The 19,298-nt window shown below is 43.9% G+C and overlaps 1 protein-coding gene across 15 annotated transcripts in view; it reads left to right on the forward strand.

Moving 5' to 3' along the window:
• RPGRIP1L (RPGRIP1 like) overlaps nt 1–19,298 on the forward strand; it is a 128,685-nt gene that overhangs the window by 32,799 nt on the left and 76,588 nt on the right. For 9 of the 15 annotated variants that reach the window (XR_010592533.1, XR_010592532.1, XR_010592536.1 and 6 more), the window contains 3 exons: nt 1,939–2,085; nt 3,496–3,569; nt 8,141–8,280. Coding sequence is in view for 7 of the 15 variants with exons in the window: in XM_065567019.1 (XP_065423091.1) it covers nt 1,939–2,085; nt 3,496–3,569; nt 8,141–8,280 (361 nt within the window). In the remaining 8 variants the exon portion in view is untranslated. Of the gene's footprint in view, nt 1–1,938; nt 2,086–3,495; nt 3,570–8,140; nt 8,281–19,298 lie in introns of those variants that run through there. The other 6 variants (XR_010592534.1, XM_065567021.1, XR_006174959.2 and 3 more) reach the window with 4 other exon arrangements.

Genomic DNA, 19,298 nt, shown 5'->3' on the forward strand with positions numbered 1-19,298 from the left:
CCTTTTGCTGATTTTTAAAGTGTTACGTAAACAGGACAGGTGAAATATTATCATGTAAAGCAACCATAAACACATGAAAAGACCTAGGTTTACAATTTATGATTAAAACTCTACTATCTACACAATATACATAGACATAAAATGTAAAAACTTAAATATCTTAGAAACAGTAGCCAATCAGTTATTTTAATTGTCATATTTGAATTCAGCACATCAAAATACATAATAAATAGCACATTTTATCTCTGAAGCAGACGACTTCTCAAAAATTGTAGACCAGTGTTATCTATTCATGGTCACTTCAAAGACCCAGACTGAAGATAGGAGGGGGCTCAGATAAATGAGCAGGTTTGTTCTGAGCTGAAGCTGTGATAAACTTGTAATCTCAGGAAAAAACCTTGTGTGGGGTTTGATAGACTAATCACCACCCAGATGATGGTGTTAGAGGTGATCTTTGGTAAGCTTATTGACATGGGTGTAGATTGATTGTTTTTAGTATGTTTTCTCCGTAATGCTCTTACCTTAAAAATAAACGTACCGGTACATGCTTAGAAAGTACTGTGGTAGCTTCTACCTGTTGAAAATTACAGTCTACCATCTCTGAGGAGAAAGCAAAGCAGGCCTGTCTGCCTGTTTCTAGGGAGGCCAAAATATAGGTAGGGAACTGTTCTTCCACCCCGATCAGAAGGTGGAGAGACATGTGCCTCCCCCGAAGAAAGGCAATGGCTGTGGTGCTGGAAGCCTAAAGTGAGTGCGCTCGCTGGACTATAGAGGAGGAATACAGGTGCAGTTGCCCATAACTGGCTTAAGAAAGGAGTCAAAGGCTGCAAATAAGTGATGAGGACTATGGATAATATACTTAATTTGTTCTGCAATTTCTCTGGGATAAGAGCATCTGCCATATTTGATGTTTTACATAAGGTTTATATTATGGATAAATGGGAGGTAAAAGATCAAGTGGATGACTTTTTCTTCAGTCATTTTTGAGAGTAGTCATTCTGCACATAGACTTCTCAGAAAAGACAACAAAATTGCACAGAGTTCTCTATCAGTTTCTGTCTTAAACTCCTGAAAATATTACATGGTATAGAATTGTGGAAAACATGAAAACTAACTTCTCCCATCCAAAGCCATCCATAAAAGACTCCTATATTTATATAATTACATGTTGGGTTTAGAGAATGTTAAATAGCAGACTGACCAGAAACAAAACAGCCTAACAGCCATATTTGTCTGAATGTGATTTACAGTGAAATTCTTTATAATGAATCGGTATTACTAAAACACTGTGAAATATGAGGGGTATAATCATCAGTAATATGCTGGAAATGAGGTTCTACCAGCATCTTACACTAATATTAAGGATGGTTAAAGTATCTACATTTAATCCAACAAAGTAGGTTAAATTTTAAAAGAAATTGTAAGCCTTTCATTAAATTATTATTTCCAAGGAAATGTATCTGAGTGAATTGTGAATATAAATCAAATGAATATCTAAAACTATGGGTTAGCAGAGCTGTCAAGTTCTGCGATTAGCATAGCTGTGGTCAGCCTTAACTTTTGCTTGTTATTGCAGTGTTTTTGGTCAGCACATCTAACCACTGTAACCACAGCAAAATGTTTTAGTTGCTTTAACAGATGTAGTTTTGGTCCTTCTCATCACAACTAACTGTAAGATGTTAATGTTGAGGAGAGGAAAAAACACCACCTTTCTGTTGGCCATGTGTGCTGACACTGATCTTTCAGTTCCTACAGAGGGTCAAACTTAGTTCAAGAGTGCCTCCTGTTGGCTGAGTTGAAAATGTGTATTATGTGCTGGTTTGCAAGATCAACTACTATTTGAATATATACGTATTTATAACTCAGGAATTATTTCATCATTGTGTTATTATTGGAAGCTTAACCTTTTCTTTTTTTCTTCTCCATTCCTTTTTATAGAATCAAAAGAACCTTAAGGCCAGCCATGATGCTTTAATGGCAAACGGGAATGAACTCAATCTGCAGCTTAAAGAACAACGTTTAAAGTGCCTCCATCTTGAGAGAGAATTACAGTCGATGACATTTTCAAAACAAAGGATAGAAGAGGTGAGATTCCATATGGCTCACGCATTGATCTGCATTCAAATCTAATTATTAGTGAGAAAATTGTATTTTCAATTAAAGAGATTATCTAAATGTTGCTCTGCAAATCACTGCTGATTCTCTTTTTGGTTAAGAGAAAAGTATAGTATAGATTTAACTTCTGACTCCCTCTGTCTAGAAATTATATCCTATATTTGCTGCTTGTTCAAATAGGCTGTTTACATATTTGACCTCTGTTTTTCTGCATACATTTGAACTTTCATGTTGACATTAGGCTGACTTCATTGATCGGTGAAAATTTGGTTATTTTAATATAGTGAGTTCTGTTACATGTATCAGAGATATTGTACATTTCAAAATATTTCCTATGCTTAGAGTTAGAGGAGTATTCAGGTAAGCATTAGTATTTAGAAATACTTGTTCCAAAAAACAGCCATAGTACATATTTTCTTGATTGATTTTTACTGAGATTCCTTAGCACCACATTTTTGAATCACAGCAAGTTTGAACATCTACCTAAAATCTTTTTAAATGATTTTTTCACATAACAGATGACTGTCCTTTCCACCTGGAAGCTCAAATCAATCACTTTTTCTGTTCCTGATCTCCATTAGCCAGAAGAATAGAAGTGCCACAGTCAGCGTTGATCCAGATATAGGGCCCGATCATTCAGTCCATTCCTTAATCCCTTAGTAGTTCCATTGACTCTGTGCAGGAGAAGGGGTTTGCTGGATCATAGTTCAGGTTCTTCCATTGTATATCTTGCTACATTTAGTCATGCCTAAAGGTTGGCTCATTATGAATTTATTGTTACATTGACAAAGCTTAAGCTTAAAGAAACTCATCCTTTTTTATTTAGTGGTTATTGGATATTATTATATCTAATAGCCACTAAATTGTAATAATATACTTGGGAAAGTTCTTATTTTTTTATAAATGTCTAATGGCTTTAAAATTCTTATCTCCCTTCAATGGACATTTTGAAAGCAAGCAGTCAACAATATCTGTTTTTGTTTGGCTGATTCAAAACAAAATTAACTATACAGAAGCCACTAACTAGCTAACACCATTCCTAGAACAGTACTAAGATCATCACAATTGTTAGTGCCAAAAACAAATCTTCTTGGCATAAACCACAATATAATTAGATGCTGTTATTAAACACAGACCAGACTTGTTAATTTCATCTCCATAAACAACATGAAAAAAATAATTGTTGTCCAAGTGGAGATATATTGGTGGGGAAAAAATATTATTTTTATGCTTTTAAGAGACTATTGCACACAATGCTGAATTAAAAAATAAAAGCATGTTTGACAGTGTCTACAGATATTTGCTAATCACCTTTATAACTTGTTGTTTTTAATTTTCTTCTATGCTGTGCATTACATGTAGTTTTCTTCTTCATTTTAGTTGCAGGATAGAATTAATGACCTAGAAAAGGAGAGGGATCTTTTAAAGGAAAATTATGATAAACTATATAACAGGTAAATTATAAATGATTTTTTAATGTCACTTGACTCCCTTTCTTGTTTCCTAGCTCCTCTTTTATATCTATATCTATATAGACTTAACTATTTCTCACTCCAGTTCCTAGGGATTCTCTCATCCATAAGTGTACGTGGAAACTTATGCTGCCATGCCTGTGTTGCATATTTTGTTGACAAAGAAAGGGCTTGAGCCTCCAGGACTGTCAATCCAGTGCTTTTCAAGTATTAAACTCATTTTAAAAAAATCCATTAAAGGAACAGTCAGTAGTATAGGTCGTATAATTTTGACCATCAAGGCAAGATGTTCAGGAGTAGGTGTGAATTTACATTAGAAACAGTGTATGTGGCTGCTTTTTGAATGATAAGGAATCCATGTATCTTTGGACGTAGGATTCTGCAGATTAAATTTATTTTCTTGGATGATATTTTCTTGAATTACTCCTCCCATCCCTGCAGTAGAAGTGAAGTGAGGCTTTGATGACATTTTCTAATTGTGTTTATTTTAATAGCAACTGTTTCCTTTGTGCTGGTTCTACTTAAAGCTTATGTGAAGGCTCTTGGAGATAATAGCCTGTGTAAACCCTGTCAGCAGTGTTTAGAATCACATAAATAAAATATTAAATACTAAATCTTCTGAACATGAAGCTTGATAAGGTGCAACTCAGTCTCTAATGCAGAATAGAAAATTGAAATAATTAGTCAATTTGCAAAAGTTTAATGAGAAAAAAGTGATGTTGAAATAAACTTTTCATGAATTGAAGGCAACAGTCTTTCTTCTAATAGAAGGAGAGCATGACCTTTTCTGTCCAGGTGGAATAATTAAAATAATCAGGGACATATTGTAAAGTTAATTAGTTTCCTGGGGAAGTAGCCAGAATGCTAGAAGTCTTTTTTTCTTTTTGCCCCCTCTCCCCTCCACCCCCAAATGACTTGTGGTTTGAACTTGTATTTTGCAGTTTGTCAACTTGGCAACTTTTAGAGGACCTCTGGGAAGTAAATACAATAACATCTGATTATATTTGCTGAGTTGTTATTATATTTGTTACCTTCCTGCTAAAAAATAAACAAAAAATGTAAATAGGTGAAAGCATTTGAGATCCAATTGTTTTTAAGGATTGTTTTAAGGCTAAGTGGGTAATGACAGCTTTCTACGTGAAGAAGCTTTATATATGGAAAGAATGGTTTTGTCAGTTGTCTGTTGCTGAGGTTTGATGTTGTGGATTCCTCTGGCTTTTAAATGGTGAATTAATATTTCTTATTGCACCATAATTCCTCCTTTTCAATTATGCAAAGAAATAACTTTTGTTAAAGCAAACCTTGTAATCTTATTTGAAGTTATCTCTTGCCTTGCAAGATTAAGTGGGGCAACTAAAAAGAACAGACCTTTAAAATAAACTGATAAATTAAAACATTACTTAACCGTATCCCAATAAACTGAAACTCCCAGTTAACTGCCACATGGGTTATTCCTCCCTCCCTCAAATAACCCCTCTGTTCATCCATAACTTCATTTATCCAATTGATTTCACTGTCCCTTCAAATATAAAGGATTATATTGTAGAGAGAGAGCCAATGAAGACAGGTAAATCTCCAGTGTAAATAAACTGGAAGCAAACTGAGTGTGCTATACCTTTTGTTCTGTAGTTCCAATGTTGTTACACATATGGATTGTGCCTATATTTACTGTTGTTGCTAGCAGTGGACATACCAGTGACCACAGATGCCAAAGGGATGATATCATGATATAGGAGCTAGAAAATAACAGACTCAACCCCTGCATTCCTTACCCTATACCTTATTCACAGAAATATCCTTTGAAGTCAGTGGTAGTTTTGCTGAAGCCAGTACTGCAGGCTTTGGCCCCAAGACTTTACAGAGAGCAAGTATGAGTTTTAGAGAGACAAGGTGGGTGAGGTAATATTTTTTATTGGACCAACTTCTGAGAGAGACAAGCTTTCTAACTTCTGAAGAAGAGCTCTACGTAAACTTGAAAATGTAGAAGTTGGTCCAATAAAAGATATTACCTTTCCCACCTTCTCTTTCTAATATCCTGGGACTGACATGGCTACCACAACACTGCATACACAAGTATGAGTTTGTCAGTGAAGTCTTATTATTTAGGCAACATCCAAGAAAACCAGTTGCATGAATAACAGGGTTGTAGGGATTGTTTTCATAGGCTCTTGTAATGCAGATCTGGTCATGCACACAATCCATGCAAAGGAAATGGTTTCAGATGTGGCTTACCATTTATAGTTACCCAGATGGCTCCAAGTGTGGTGGAATATAGTAATTTCAAAAGAAATCCCACATAAATTCAAATGGAATGTAACCCTAAATTTAAAGGGGAAGATAGCTATGGACTGAATTCAGACTAACTTACACATATTAACATTAGCGTTATGTGGGCTTGGAAAGGACTGACTTCTAAATTTGTTCTTAATTTAAATAATCAAAATTCTGATATTACTGGCAGAACAACTGGTGATCTTTGTGCCCATATGAAGGGCACTGGAGCATAGCATTTTTGACAACTGAAATAATGTGGACCTGTATTTTGTTATGTAGCAATTAAACAGTCATAGTAACAGTGAATATAGATGAAAACCTACATAGTAGCATACTCACAAGAACTTGCAATTTCTTCTTCTTCAGATGAGTGAAGATTGAGGACATATGACTTTTTTTTGTTCAAGATTTAACCATTTATAATTTATGTTGAAATAATCCATTCTTCACATTAGTCAGTCAGTCAAAACATGAATAATGTAAGTCTACATGTTTCCAAATATTGCTGGTACCATGGATTCAAGGAAACCTCTCCAAAACTATAGTAATGGAGGGAGAAGTACACATTATTACTTATTTATATTACCGTAGCACGTAAAGGCCCTAACCAAAATCAGTACTCCATTGTAAAAGGCACTCTGCAAACACAGAATCAGACAGTCCCTGTCCTGAAGTGTTTCCTATCTAAATAGACCAGACAGACTAGTGGTGGGAGCAGAATGAGAGGCACAGAGAAGTGGAAGTGACTTGTTCAGAATCACAAAGCAAGTTAGTGTCAGAACCAGAAATAGAGCTCAAGTCTTCTGACTGTCCACTAGCCCAGTGTTTCTCAACCTTTTTGATACCAGGGACTGGCTTTCTGCTTTCCTAAACTCTCTCAGGGAAATCTCACGGACCAGCAAGGAGGCTGCCACTGACTGGCGCCGGTCCATAGACCGGTAGTTGAGAAACACTGAATAACTAGGCCACACTGCCTCTCAAATTCATTTCTTTGTAGAATATGTTAATAGCATTGAAAATTAACAAATGGTGAACATTTAACTTTTCACTTATTGCATTCAGGGAAAACATGAGATGTTCCCGAGTATCTTGGAATTATTTTAGTCAGCTAAAAAGTAGGGTCAAGATTTTATGTTACAATAATTCTTACTTCAATTCCTTATGCAAATCCTAATCCTGATTCATTAGATGTTAATTCACTTTTACTTTATCACAGCCAATCCATTGAGACATCCAATTTCCATTTCTATTTAGGTGTGGAAAGCACATCTGTGTGAGTTTGGGGGTTTTTTGCTTGTAGTTTTTGTTACATACCTATTCCAGTTGGAATCAGCTTCTCCAAATCAGATTCATGAGGAGCTGCCTCATATATTATTGAAGTTAAAGTACAGTTTCAGATTATTCACAAAAATGCAGAACATTTTTTACAATTTGCCCTTTGGTGAATAAGCTAGTTTATGATTTGCTGAAGCCCAGGAGAACATTTTTAAGCCAATGAGTGCACTGTTAAATAATGATGTGAACAGCACAAAGTAGCATTCATCTTGTTAACTATGCAAAAACACATTGCATATATCTTTACATGTTCTATTCTAACTGTGAAGCATTTAATATGTTTACTCTTGCTTCAAACTGAATAATTTTTTGTGATGGTTTCAGAAATTCTAATTCTGTGTCCCATCCCTATTGCATACAGGTTTTCGGTTTAGAACCAAATAATGTGTTACGACAAAAATAGTTGTTATTATCCCCTAGGCTTTTTTTTAGTAGGACACAAAGTAGTCTTGTTTTAATCAGAATCATTTTACAGTATGAGAACTGTAATAGTAATATTTCTTTGAACGGGCAACAGTTCTATGTTTCGCAGATGTTAAAAGAGATCAGGTGGGTAATCACAGGTCTCTACATTAAGAGGTTTTGTATGCGGAAAGAATGGTTTTGTCAGTTGTCTGTTGCTGAGGTTTGGAGTTGTGGATTCCCCTGGAATATGCATCTGAATTCCTTTTCTAGTCCCACAAATGTTGCACACTGCCAACTTTTCTGACTTTGGAGCTCTAAATTAAGGCCAGTTCCTTTGCTCATCCCACAAACTCTTTCATGTTCTTTAACCGCAGCCTGAGAAAGGCGCCTTGGTTTCAACAGCAGCAGACCAGCATATGTTTACTTAATTCCTAAAACATGATGACAGTAGTCTCTGTGCCACTAAAAGCTTTTTTCTTTATTATTTTTGTTGAAGTTGATTTTTAAAAGTTCTTCACATGCCACATGTTTTATTGCAGTGCCTTCAGTGTGAGCCATGAACAGCAATGGAAGTTAAAGGAACAGCAACTGAAATTACAAATTGCTCAACTTGAGACTGCCTTAAAGTCTGACTTAGCAGACAAAAGTGAAATCCTTGACAGAATGAAACTAGAAAGAGGTATATTTATAAAATAGCAGTCTTTTTCTCAGTGTGCTGCATGTGCAAGATTCTTCTGCCTTTCTAGTTCTAGCCCAGTATGCATGTAATAGAAAAGTTCAGTTCCTATAACTGATGATTATGGGCCACACTTCAAGGCCTTGATTGAGCAAGGTGCTAAAACTCATGACTAACTTTTAATCACATACATAATCCCATTAAAGTTAGGCATGTGCTTAAGTATGTGCTGAATGAGGAAGCTATATCCATTGGGATTTTAAAATTGCATTAATGCTTTCACTCTAGGAAGCCAGAGTAAAAGTAGGCTTATTTACTGTCATCCTTCACTGTGATAACTTCTCTCTGACAAGAGGGCGTGTCTGACATTCCCTCCCAAAATATGCGCCACTGTTATTCAGACTCCACGCACTATACTATGGTGTGTGTGTGTGTGTGTATACCATACAATCATTTGGAGGTTGTACAGTTGTTTCTATTTCACCCATCATGTGGCCAGCTATTTTTTAATCTTCTCGATATACATTAATTTTTGTTCATAGCTGGGTACAAATCCAGTTACCACTCTATTTTTTTATTCTGATTTTCTGATCACCTTTTCCAGTTAGCCTTTTTCCTGTGAAGCAGGATATCATCTGATCCTTTAAGGTTGTGAGTAGATCCAGTGACTTCAAAGTTAAGCAGGTGTGTAAGTGCTTTGTTGGATTGGGGCCAAAGAATTTGCAGCTTAGTTGATACCAAAATGGATAAAATACCTTAAGATAAAGGTTACAAAACATTGATTCATGTGTGTCTTTAGTTTATAAACTAACTGTTGGGAGTCAGGGCTTTCTGATCAGTCTAAGGCAAGAGTACAGTGTGGTTGTCGAAGCATGAAAGTGTATTGGTTAAGAAAGGTGTGATGGCTAGGGATGACCTGCACATGTGATATCTCTGCTAGTGTCTCCTGTGGGCACTTATTCCAAGTGACAGGTTTCCACTTGCACTCTTCCCAGAATTGAATCCCATTGTTCACCACCCCACTTTTTGGATCACCAGGCTAAGGCAACCCCTGTTCTCACCATCTTGCCATAGTTATAGGGTGAGTATAGGGTAAGTAGTGTCTTATACCCCCTTGCAGTCCATCACAAGTGACACCGCCTCCTCTCCCTCCCCCGTTGACAGGTATCTGGAAGGTATCTGGAAGACACAACTTTCCAGGTGCCTGTGATCCAGAAGCATATGTTGAGGCCAGGGACCTGCTGTTGCTTCCATTTCCGGGGTCACCAGAGGGTAAGGACTTGGCACCGCCGGTACTGAAGGGAGATAGGGAGGTCTCAGCTACTGTCAGAATGGCACCGAGACCAATCTCATGAGGAAAACCCCCTTTGAGTGCCTCTCCTAGGGCCTCTCCACGGCACCGCTCACTGGCACTGGATGGCTTGGCACCTCCCTGTTCCTCCTCCATTTCCTCTTCGGAGTCAGAGGCAGCGTCTGTCTATTCACACCATCGAAGCCTTCAGGATCGTCGGCACCGTTCCACACGTCAGTCTTTTGTGGCTGGAACGGCTACTGCCATGGCGCACCAGGGCGCTTGGTTGATGGAACCATGGAGACTGGCATTGTTGCAGTGACCGTTTTGGAGTCTGGGGGGGTTTCCACCAGACCAAGGCTCCGGTTTGAGATATTTGTGTTCTTTAGCCTCTGAGAGCCTAGTCCTTCTGGTACCGCACCATGAAACCCCAGAACCCACCTCCGGTACCAACCACGGGGAACTGCAAAATCTGACACGGAGCAGCAGAAGCAGGCTCCTCCTGAAGCAGGCAGGGCAGACACTGTTCTGGTACCGTGCGCACCACTGCTGCCTCCTCACCTGATAAGGCATTGATGACAAGGAGGTGTCTCCGATCTTCAGGGCCCACCAGGAGTTACTAAAGTGGGTGGCATCTAACTTAGGCATTTAAGCAGAGGAGGTGAAGGAGTCTTGTGAGGGATTCCTGGACATCCTAGTGACAGGTGGGCCTCAAGGATAGCACTTCCCCTCCATGAGGCTATTATGAATCCCATAAAATCTCTGTGGCAAAATCCAGCCTCCCTCCATCCTATGAGTAAGCGTAGGGAAAGAAAGTACTTTGTACCAGCCAAAGGCTGCACATGTTTATTTTCTCACCCTCCCCCAGGGTCTCTTGTGATGATGGCAGCCAATGAGAGGGACCGTCAAGGCCAGATGGGACCGACACCGAAGGCAAAGAACACCAAGAAGCTAGATCTGCTGGGGAGAAAGGCTTATTCTATGGGTGTGTGTGTTACAACTCCATATAGTGAACCAGCAAGACCTGCTGGCTCACTATGATTTTAATATGTGGGGAGCAAAGGACAAGTTCAAGGAGAAGCTTCCCCAAGACTTGTAGAGGAGGGCAAAACAGTGGCCAGGACCTCTTTGCAAGCAGCCCTAGACACTGCTGATTCTGCAGCCAGGACAATGGCCACAGCTGTCACCATGTGCAGGAACTCATGGTTGCAGTCATTAGGATTCCTGCAAGAGGTGCAGCAGACAATACAGAATCTGCCTTTCAAAGGTTCCTCGCTCTTTTCAGAGCTCATGGACATCAGACTCCATGGCCTTAAAGACTCCGGAGTGACACTGAAATTGCTGGGCCTATACATGCCCGCACATTCAAGGAAGTCCTACAGGCTTCAGCAGTTTGGCCGATATTATTCTCAGCCACCTAGGCAGGATCAGAGGAGGAGATGGAACAGGGGGTTTGGACAAAGACTGCCTCCATCCTCATCCTCCGCAGGGCCCTCTCAGCCGGCCCCACGTCAGTCCGGCATTTCGCGGTACTTGTTTTGACGTAGCATTCGAGGATGACCTACCAACAGCCCTCTTACAGGATCCAGTCAACCCTATATTTTCCAGCTGCCTTTCCTTTTTCCTCCAAGCCTGGGAATGCATTACTTCAGACCACTGGCTCCTAAGTACAATGGAATCCGGGTATACCCTCCAGTTTTTCTACTCTATCCTCCTTCCCGGTCCCTCTTCAGGGACCATTCTCTGAGCTTCTGCTGGAGCAAGAAGTTTGATCCCTCCTTTGAATGGAAGCGGTGGAAGAGGTTCCACTAGATCTAAAGAGAAAAGGGTTCTATTCCCAGTACTTTCTGATACCCAAGGCCAAGGGAGGTCTCAGACCCATCCTAAACCTGTGGCGGCACAACTGCTATCTCAAGAAGTTGAAGTTTCACATGGTCTTCTTGGCCTCTATCGTCCTGTCTCAAGATCCAGGGGATTGGTATGCCACTGTCGACTTGAAAGACACATACTTCCATATATCAATATTCTGGGGCCACAGGAGATTCCTGAGGTTTGTCGTGAACCAGGCCCATTACCAATTCACGACTCTGCCATTTGTTCTGTCAGCTGCCCCAAGAGTCTTCACCAAGTGCATGGCAGTGATGGTGGCCTTTCTGAGGAAAAAGAGGGTCTACGTTTTCCCATACCTCAACAATTGGCTGATCAAAGGTTGGTCCAGAGTGCAGGTGGAGGCCAACATCACTCTCATACAATCAACCTTCCAGTCCTAATAAATGTTCAGAAATTGACCCTCATACCTGTGAAGTGAATAGAGTTTTTTGGGGGTAATTCTTGACTCCCTACAGGCAAAAGCTCTTCTGCCTGAGGACCGTTTCTACGCAATCTCATCTCTGATAAGCTCCCTTCAGTCCCTACTGATCATGACGGTTCAGGTTTGCTTGAGCCTCCTCGGACACATGTCATCGTGCACCTATGTGTCAGTCACGCAAGCCTGAGACTCAGACCTTTCCAAGCCTGGTTGGCCACATATACTTGCCCTCCAGACATCATCTGGACAGGGTTCTCACAGTACCTTCTCAAGTCCTAGATTCACTGGCATGGTGGTTAGACCGCAACACTGTGTGTGTGTGTGGGGGGGGGGGTATCTTTTGCGACGCCCCGGCCATCTACATATCTGGTCATCGATGCCTCAGCACTGGGATGCAGAGCCCATCTCAGTCACCTCTGAATCTGTCACTTCATATCAATATCAGAGAACTTAGAGCTGTCCACCTGGCTTGCCAGGCGTTCTTGCTCCACATTGCAAACAGGACAATCTCAGTTCTTATGGACAATACCACAGCCATATTCTATATCGACAGACAGGGAGGGGCTCATTCTTTCCCCCACTTTTGGGTGGCAGTTCATCTGTGGGAATTCTGCATTGCTAATTCAATTGGCCTCAAAGCATTTTACCTACCGGGGGTGCAAGCTCAGTTCAGGAAGCCCTTCTTTTCTGACCACGAGTGGTCTCTTCACCTGGATGTCACACGGGACATCTTTCTCAAGTGAGGATTTCCCCACATAGACTTGTTTGTCACTTGCACCAACAGGAAGCATCAGCAGTTCTGCTTCCTGAGGGACCACAGCCCCACATCTCTAACGGAGCCCTTCCTGGCGCCATGGTCGACTCACCTGCTCTGTGCTTTCCCCCCATCCTATTGATTCACAAGGTTCTGATGAAGATCAAGCAGGAGTGAGCGCGGGTCATTCTAATAGCTCCAGCATGGCCCAGACAGCATTGGCAGTAGCCATTCTTTTGGTGGACACTCCAGTTAGGTCCCCGTTATTCCTGGACCTGATTGCTCCACCCAAACCTCAGCACATTGCATCTAAAGGCCTGGAATCTTTGTGGCTAACCTCTGATGAGCAAGCTTGCTCTTTATAAGTTCGTAAAGTCCTCTTGGGCAGTAGGAAGCCCTCCATGAGAGTTACTTATTGGGGAAAAATGGAAGCGATTTGGTCTTCACAGTGTGGAGTTCGGCCCAAGCAAGCATCCCTGCAGCTCATTTTGCATTACCTCTTATCCCGGAAACAGCAGGGCCTAGCTCTTCAATCAAGGTCCACCTGGCAGCCATCTCATCATTCCATTCCAAGGTTGACACTATATCGGTCTTATCTCACGAGATGGTAAGCTATTTCCTCAAAGGCTTGGAGAGAGTTTTTCCTCAGATGAGAGATCCAATCCAGCCCTGGGACCTGATCCTTGTCTTATCAAAGTTGATGGGCCCACCGTTCGAGCCGCTAACATGTTCGCTGTTACACCTCTCTTGGAAGGTTGCATTTCTGGTAGCCATCACGTCAGCCAGATGAGTGTCAGAGATCCGGGCCTTCACCGCGGAGACCCATATACAGTTTTCTTTAAAGATAAGGTTCAGCTACACCTACATCCAAAATTTCTCCACAAAATGGTGTCTCAGTTCCACTACAACCGACTGATTTTTCTCCCATTTTTTTTACCCTAAACTGCATGCGCACAGGGAAGAGCAGCGCCTACAGTTCTTGGACGTTAGGTGAGCCTTGGCTTTTTACATTGAAGGGACAAAACCATTCCGCAAGTCGCCTCAACACTTTGTAGAAATAGCGGAAAGGATGAAAGACCTCCCCATCTCTGCACACAGGATCTCGTCTTGGATCACGTCATGCATCCGAGCATGCTAGGACCTGGTGGGGGTTCCTTCAGAGCTGGGCAGCTGGAGAGCAGCAGCTGCTGGCCGGGAGTCCAGCTCTGAAGGCATAGCCGCCACCAGCAGCAGCGCAGAAGTAAGGATGACATGGTATGGTATTGCCACTCTTACTTCTGCACTGTAAGGGTGGCAATATTGTGACCCCCCTAAAATAATCTGTTGACCCCACTGCAACTCCCTTTTGGGTCAGGACCCCCAATTTGAGAAACGCTGGTCTCCCCCATGATATCGATGTAGTATAGCGTAAAAGCACACAGAAGACCAGATTTCATAGGGGGATGCCAGATTTCACGGTCTGTGACACGTTTTTCATGGCTAATACAAATGAAAAAGCATCATGGTAAATGGTGGGGGGATGTATGTTTATGTTGTGGTGGGAAGACAGCAAGAAAATAGTAAACAAAAGAGGCACTCATTGCTCTTGGGGGACTATAGTTTAGTTCAGGGTTGGCAACCTTTCAAAAGCGGTGTGCCGAGTCTTCATTTATTCACTTTAATTTAAGGTTTCGTGTGCCAGTAATACATTTTAACGTTTTTTAGAAGGTCTCTCTCTATGTCTGTATATTATATAACTAAACTATTGTCGTATGTAAAGTAAAGAAAGTTTTCAAAATGTTTAAGAAGCTTCATTTAAAATTAAATTAAAATGCTGATCTTACGCTGCCGGCCCGCTCAGCTCGCTGCTGGCCTGGGGTTCCATTCACCTAGACCGGCAGTGGGCTGAGCGGGGCCTGCGGCTGGGATCCCGGCTGGCAAGGGGCCAGCAGCCAGAACCCCAGACTGGCAGCAGGCTGAGCAGGACCAGCGGCCGGGACCCCAGACGGGCAGTGGGCTGATCAGCTCAGACTGGCAGTGGGCTGAGCAGCTCAGACCGCTGCCAGTCTGGGGTTCTGTCCACCGGCTCCTGCCAGCCAGGCTCCTGGCTGCCGGCCCCACTCAGCCCACTGCCAGTCTGGAGTCCCGGCCCTGCCCACATAGAGTGGGTACCTATCTTCTCCCTGGTTTTAGCCCATTCTCTTCCTCTCTTTCTGCCCTGAGCTGAAGGTGGGAGTGCACTGAGCACAGGGCTGGGGGTGAAGGAGCAGGCTGGGGGTTGGGGTGTAGGGTCTGGCCAGGAGCTAGAATGAGGGAGGGGGCTCAGGGTTGGGGCAGGAGGTTTGGGTGTGGAGTGCTTACCTGGGCAGCTCCCATTTGGCGTGAGGGGTGCAGGTGGGAATGTGGGGGTGTGTGTGCAGGAGCTTCCGTTTGGTGCTCAGGCTGGGGATGTGGGGGGTGCAAGAGTCAAGGCTTGGGGGGGGCGTGCAGGAGTCAGGACGGGGATGGGTGAGGGTGCAGGAGTCAGTCAGGGCAGAGGGCTGGGGGCATGTGAGGGGGGTGCAGGAATCGGCATGGTGTGTGGGGGATCTGGGTATGTGTGTGTGGGGGGGTGGAGTCAGGGCTGGGTGTGAGGGGGGGGTGCAGGGGCCTGGGGAGTGTGGGGGGGTGCAGGGCTCAGGACAGAGGGGTGTGGGGGGTTCAGGAGTCAGGGCAGGGGACTGGGGGTGTGGGCTGGAGTCATGGGGATCCTCCCAGCCCCCTGCTCTGAGCGGCTCATGGCAGGGGGCTGGAGGGGATATGCCCTGATTGCACCTTCCTTCCCCAAGGCTCCGCCTCCGCCTCGTTCTCCAGAGCAGCAAGCACACTGCGGCTGCGGTTCCAGCTCTGCTTCTCCCCCTCCCTCTCCAGGACCATCAGCTGTTTGGCCGCAGGGAGGGAGAGGAGGAGGAGGGCCAGGAACCCAGCACGCTGTGGGAAGAGGCGGGGAGGAGGGAGCTTGGCTGCCGGTGGAGGCTGCCCTGCAGCAGCAGCTGGCAGGACCAAGCTTCTGCCCCCTGCCCCAGCAGGAGGGAGCGGTAGGTGGGAGGCAGAGAAGAGCAGGCTGGGCTGGGCAGGATTTTTAATGGCACGCTGCTGCCTGCCAGGGTCCCGGCTGCCGACCCCGCCCAGCCCACTGCCGGCCTGGGTTCGGCAGCGGGCTGAGCGGGGCCGGCGGCCGGGACCCCGGCAGACAGCAGTGTGCCATAGGTTGCCGACCCCTGGTTTAGTTTATCCATAGGAGCAGATTATGCATGATGATATTTGCTACTTCTCCAAGTGATTTCACATTTCCATTCCATTTAAAGTGTGTGTGCACTAGCATCAGAGATTTTTCCCTTAGTAGTACCCATCAGGGCGGCGCATGCACCTTCTGCTGTCTCATGGTGTTGTATAAAGGGCAGAGCTGACCCCAATCCCCCTCAGTTTCTTATCGCCCGTGACCGTTGTCAGAATATTCTATCTTGCTACTGGAAATGTTTCCCTTTCTTATTGTATATAGTTGATACTTGTTTAATAGCTTTAGTCTCAATTTAGCTTTTACTAGAAGGCTTCCTTTTGCTGGCGTACTTAGTATACTCTTCAGTTCCTTCCATTTGGGTACTGGTGTCTGGTACTGGGGCGTGCCTTGGTCCCCGAGCTTCAAGCCTTGTAATGGATGCAAGAAACCAATATCAGTCAGTGACCTGCACTCCCGGTGCCTGAAGTGCCTAGGAGAACCTCACATCATGGACAGTGCCACATCTGCAGGGACTTTAAGCCCAGAACTAAAAAGGACAGAGAAGTTAGGCTAAAGCACTTTTTTATGGAGGCAGCCCTGGTCCCACCCTTGGAGCCCCCCTCTTTGATCCATGTACTGAGCATATCTGCTTCAGTTAGGAGCACTCTCCCTGTCTTGGCTGAGTCTCAATACCAATCCTTCTCTGGTACTAAAGAAAAGGCACCAGGAGACAACATCGAAGGACTTGGCGACCAAGAAATCAAGGTCTCTGGAACCAAAGTTCAGCAACCAAGCCGAGATGGAGGGTTTTGTTTAAATCCGAGGCACTCCCTGTTGCACGTAGCACCTCAGGCGGGGTCCAATGCCAGTACAGGCCACTGAGACTGACCTCATGGCACCACCTGGTTCAGTAGTGCTGTCGTCTTTGACTCAGTAGCAAGAGACTATATCAGGGCCAGAGGCATATGCTGCAGCATGTAATCTGCTGAGTCTCTTGGTACCGGCTTCACCAGCAGGTCATGAAACATCTCACCCAGTACCAATGGACACTTGTATAGATTTGCCAACTACCAGCATTCAGCACCCATTACCGAGGGCCCCTCTGGGCAATCTAGTACACCCTCATATATGATAATGTCAAGAGGCAAATCAGCTATGATTTCTCCAGTGCTGTCCTCTGTGGACTCCTGACACTAATCTCTGGCACCAAAAGGTGCTGCACCTCGTTGGTCAGATGAATCTGGTTCAGAGTCAGAAGTTGGCTTGTATATGTGTCAGCCACATCATGTTAGCCATCACTCCTCTCTGAGGGGTTTTCACCCCTGGTATCAAGTGGAAGCTCTGCATTGGCCTGCCCCTAGAGACCTTTAGGCTGTAAGAAATTGGGTTCTGGGACCATACCACTGGCCATATTGGAACCCTGGGGGGGTTTCCACCTGCCTCCAGATCGACTTTGCACCTTCGCTGCTCTACGTCTTCCAGTAGGTATCCACAATCCTTCCTGTCAAGAGCCACAAGAAGCTGCTCCTGGTACCAGGCTCAGTATTGAACGTGAACAATCTGCTCCAGTCTACTGAAAAATCCAGAGATGCAAAGAAACTTGATCTTTTTGGGAGGAAAGTTTATTTAACAGCGGAACTACAACTCTGGGTTGCTAATCCCCAAGAATTACTGGAGGGTTATTTCTCCCTCTGGGACAATGTTTTAAAATGAATGGACAAGTTGCCAGAGAAGGCCAGGCAACAGTTTCTAGCTGTGGTGGATGAGGGAAAGATGGTGGCCAGGACCTGTCTTCAAGCTGCTTCGGGTGCTGCAGATTCTACTGCTTGAGCCATAGCATTGGCCATTACAATGCATAGATATTTATGGCTATTGATCTTCTTCAGGAGATCAAATGAACCATTCAGCATCTCCCTGTTGAGGGACCAATGCTTTTTCACAGCAGATTGATGACAGGCTTCTTAGCCTTTTAATTGGGAATTGGGATACACCTTTCAGTTTATTTCTGCCCCTCTTCTCTGTCCTTTTCCGGGGTCCACTTTCATGAAGGAGTTCTGCTTCAGGAGGTACAATTTCTCCTTCTATTGGGAACCATAGAAGAAGTTTCTCCTTTTCACAGAGAAAAGGGGTTTTATTCTTGCTACTTCCTAATCTAAAAAGTAAAGGAGATTTCAGATCAATACTAAACCTGAAGGAGCTCAACAGATATCTAAAGAAAATAAAGTTTTTCATGGTCACTCTGGCTTCCATGATCCCCTCCCTGGGTACTGGCAACTGGTATGTTGCCATCAATTTAAAGGAGAGACATTTCCAGGTAGCAATACATCAAAGCCACAGGAAATACCTCAGTTTTATGGTCAACTGATCCCACTACCAGTTTGCAGTCCTGCCATTTGGCCTCTCTGCAGCTCAGTGTGTTTTTACACAGCATGTGGCTGTGTTCCTGAGGAAATTAGGAGCTCTAGTGTTCTGTACTTGGATGACTAGCTGGTGAGAGGCTGATTCAAGAGGTATTCCCCGCCACTGTTAAGGTCCTGGGCTGAGACCCGGTGGAGTAGGATGGGCCAGGTTCCCCATACCCCCTGCTGCCAACCTCACCCCTGGGGTGGCAGCCTCCCCAACTTAGGCCAGATGGCCTGCGTTCGTTTGCTGTATGCCCCAGCCAGGGAGCTGGACCATAGACTGCTTTTGTTCTGCCCCTGCCAGGGGACTTAGGCCTGACTGTTTGCTATCTGCGTAGCCAGGGAGCTGGGCCACAGACTGCTTGTGTTCTGCCCCACCCAGAGGACTGTGCTTGGCACTGTTTGCTGCCTGCCCCAGCAAGAGGGCTCGCTATAGACTCCTTACTGATTTACATTGCTAATCCTCTGCTGATCGGCCCTCAGCCGTTAAGTGGTGTAGCGAGGCGGCGTGGCCTCCTTCTGACGCATACGGGCACATATACTTATGTGGTTTGACATGGCAGGCTTCGTCTTAGGAAGCTGCAGGGCTGGCTGAGTTCTGTGTACTCCCCAAATTATCGTTCACTGCATATGGTGGTTTGAGTGCCGATATACTTGGTGTCTTAGCCTCTTTTCACTGGTGGATAGACCTATCCAATGTATGTGTAGGCATTCCATTTGCTTCCACCTAACTGATTTTGACTTTATTTTAGCGTCTTCTGCTCTTAAATTGAGGGGCCCACTTGGAATCTCTGTAGACTCAAGGGCTATGATCAGGTAGAAGATGTAGTTCTCTATACAAATATAAGATAGCTGAGAGCCATTCATGTAGCTTGTCACATCTTCTTTCCCCATATCAAGGAAAGGGATTTACTAGTATTTATGGACAAAACAGCAGCCATGTTCTGTGTGAACAGACCCTTCTTTGCCAAGAGGCAATGCTGCTCTAGAACTTTTGTATCAACTCAGTTCATCTCAAAGCCTCACAT

Source organism: Chrysemys picta, chromosome 14 (genome assembly GCF_011386835.1).
Source record: "Chrysemys picta bellii isolate R12L10 chromosome 14, ASM1138683v2, whole genome shotgun sequence".
Taxonomy (NCBI): domain Eukaryota; kingdom Metazoa; phylum Chordata; order Testudines; family Emydidae; genus Chrysemys; species Chrysemys picta.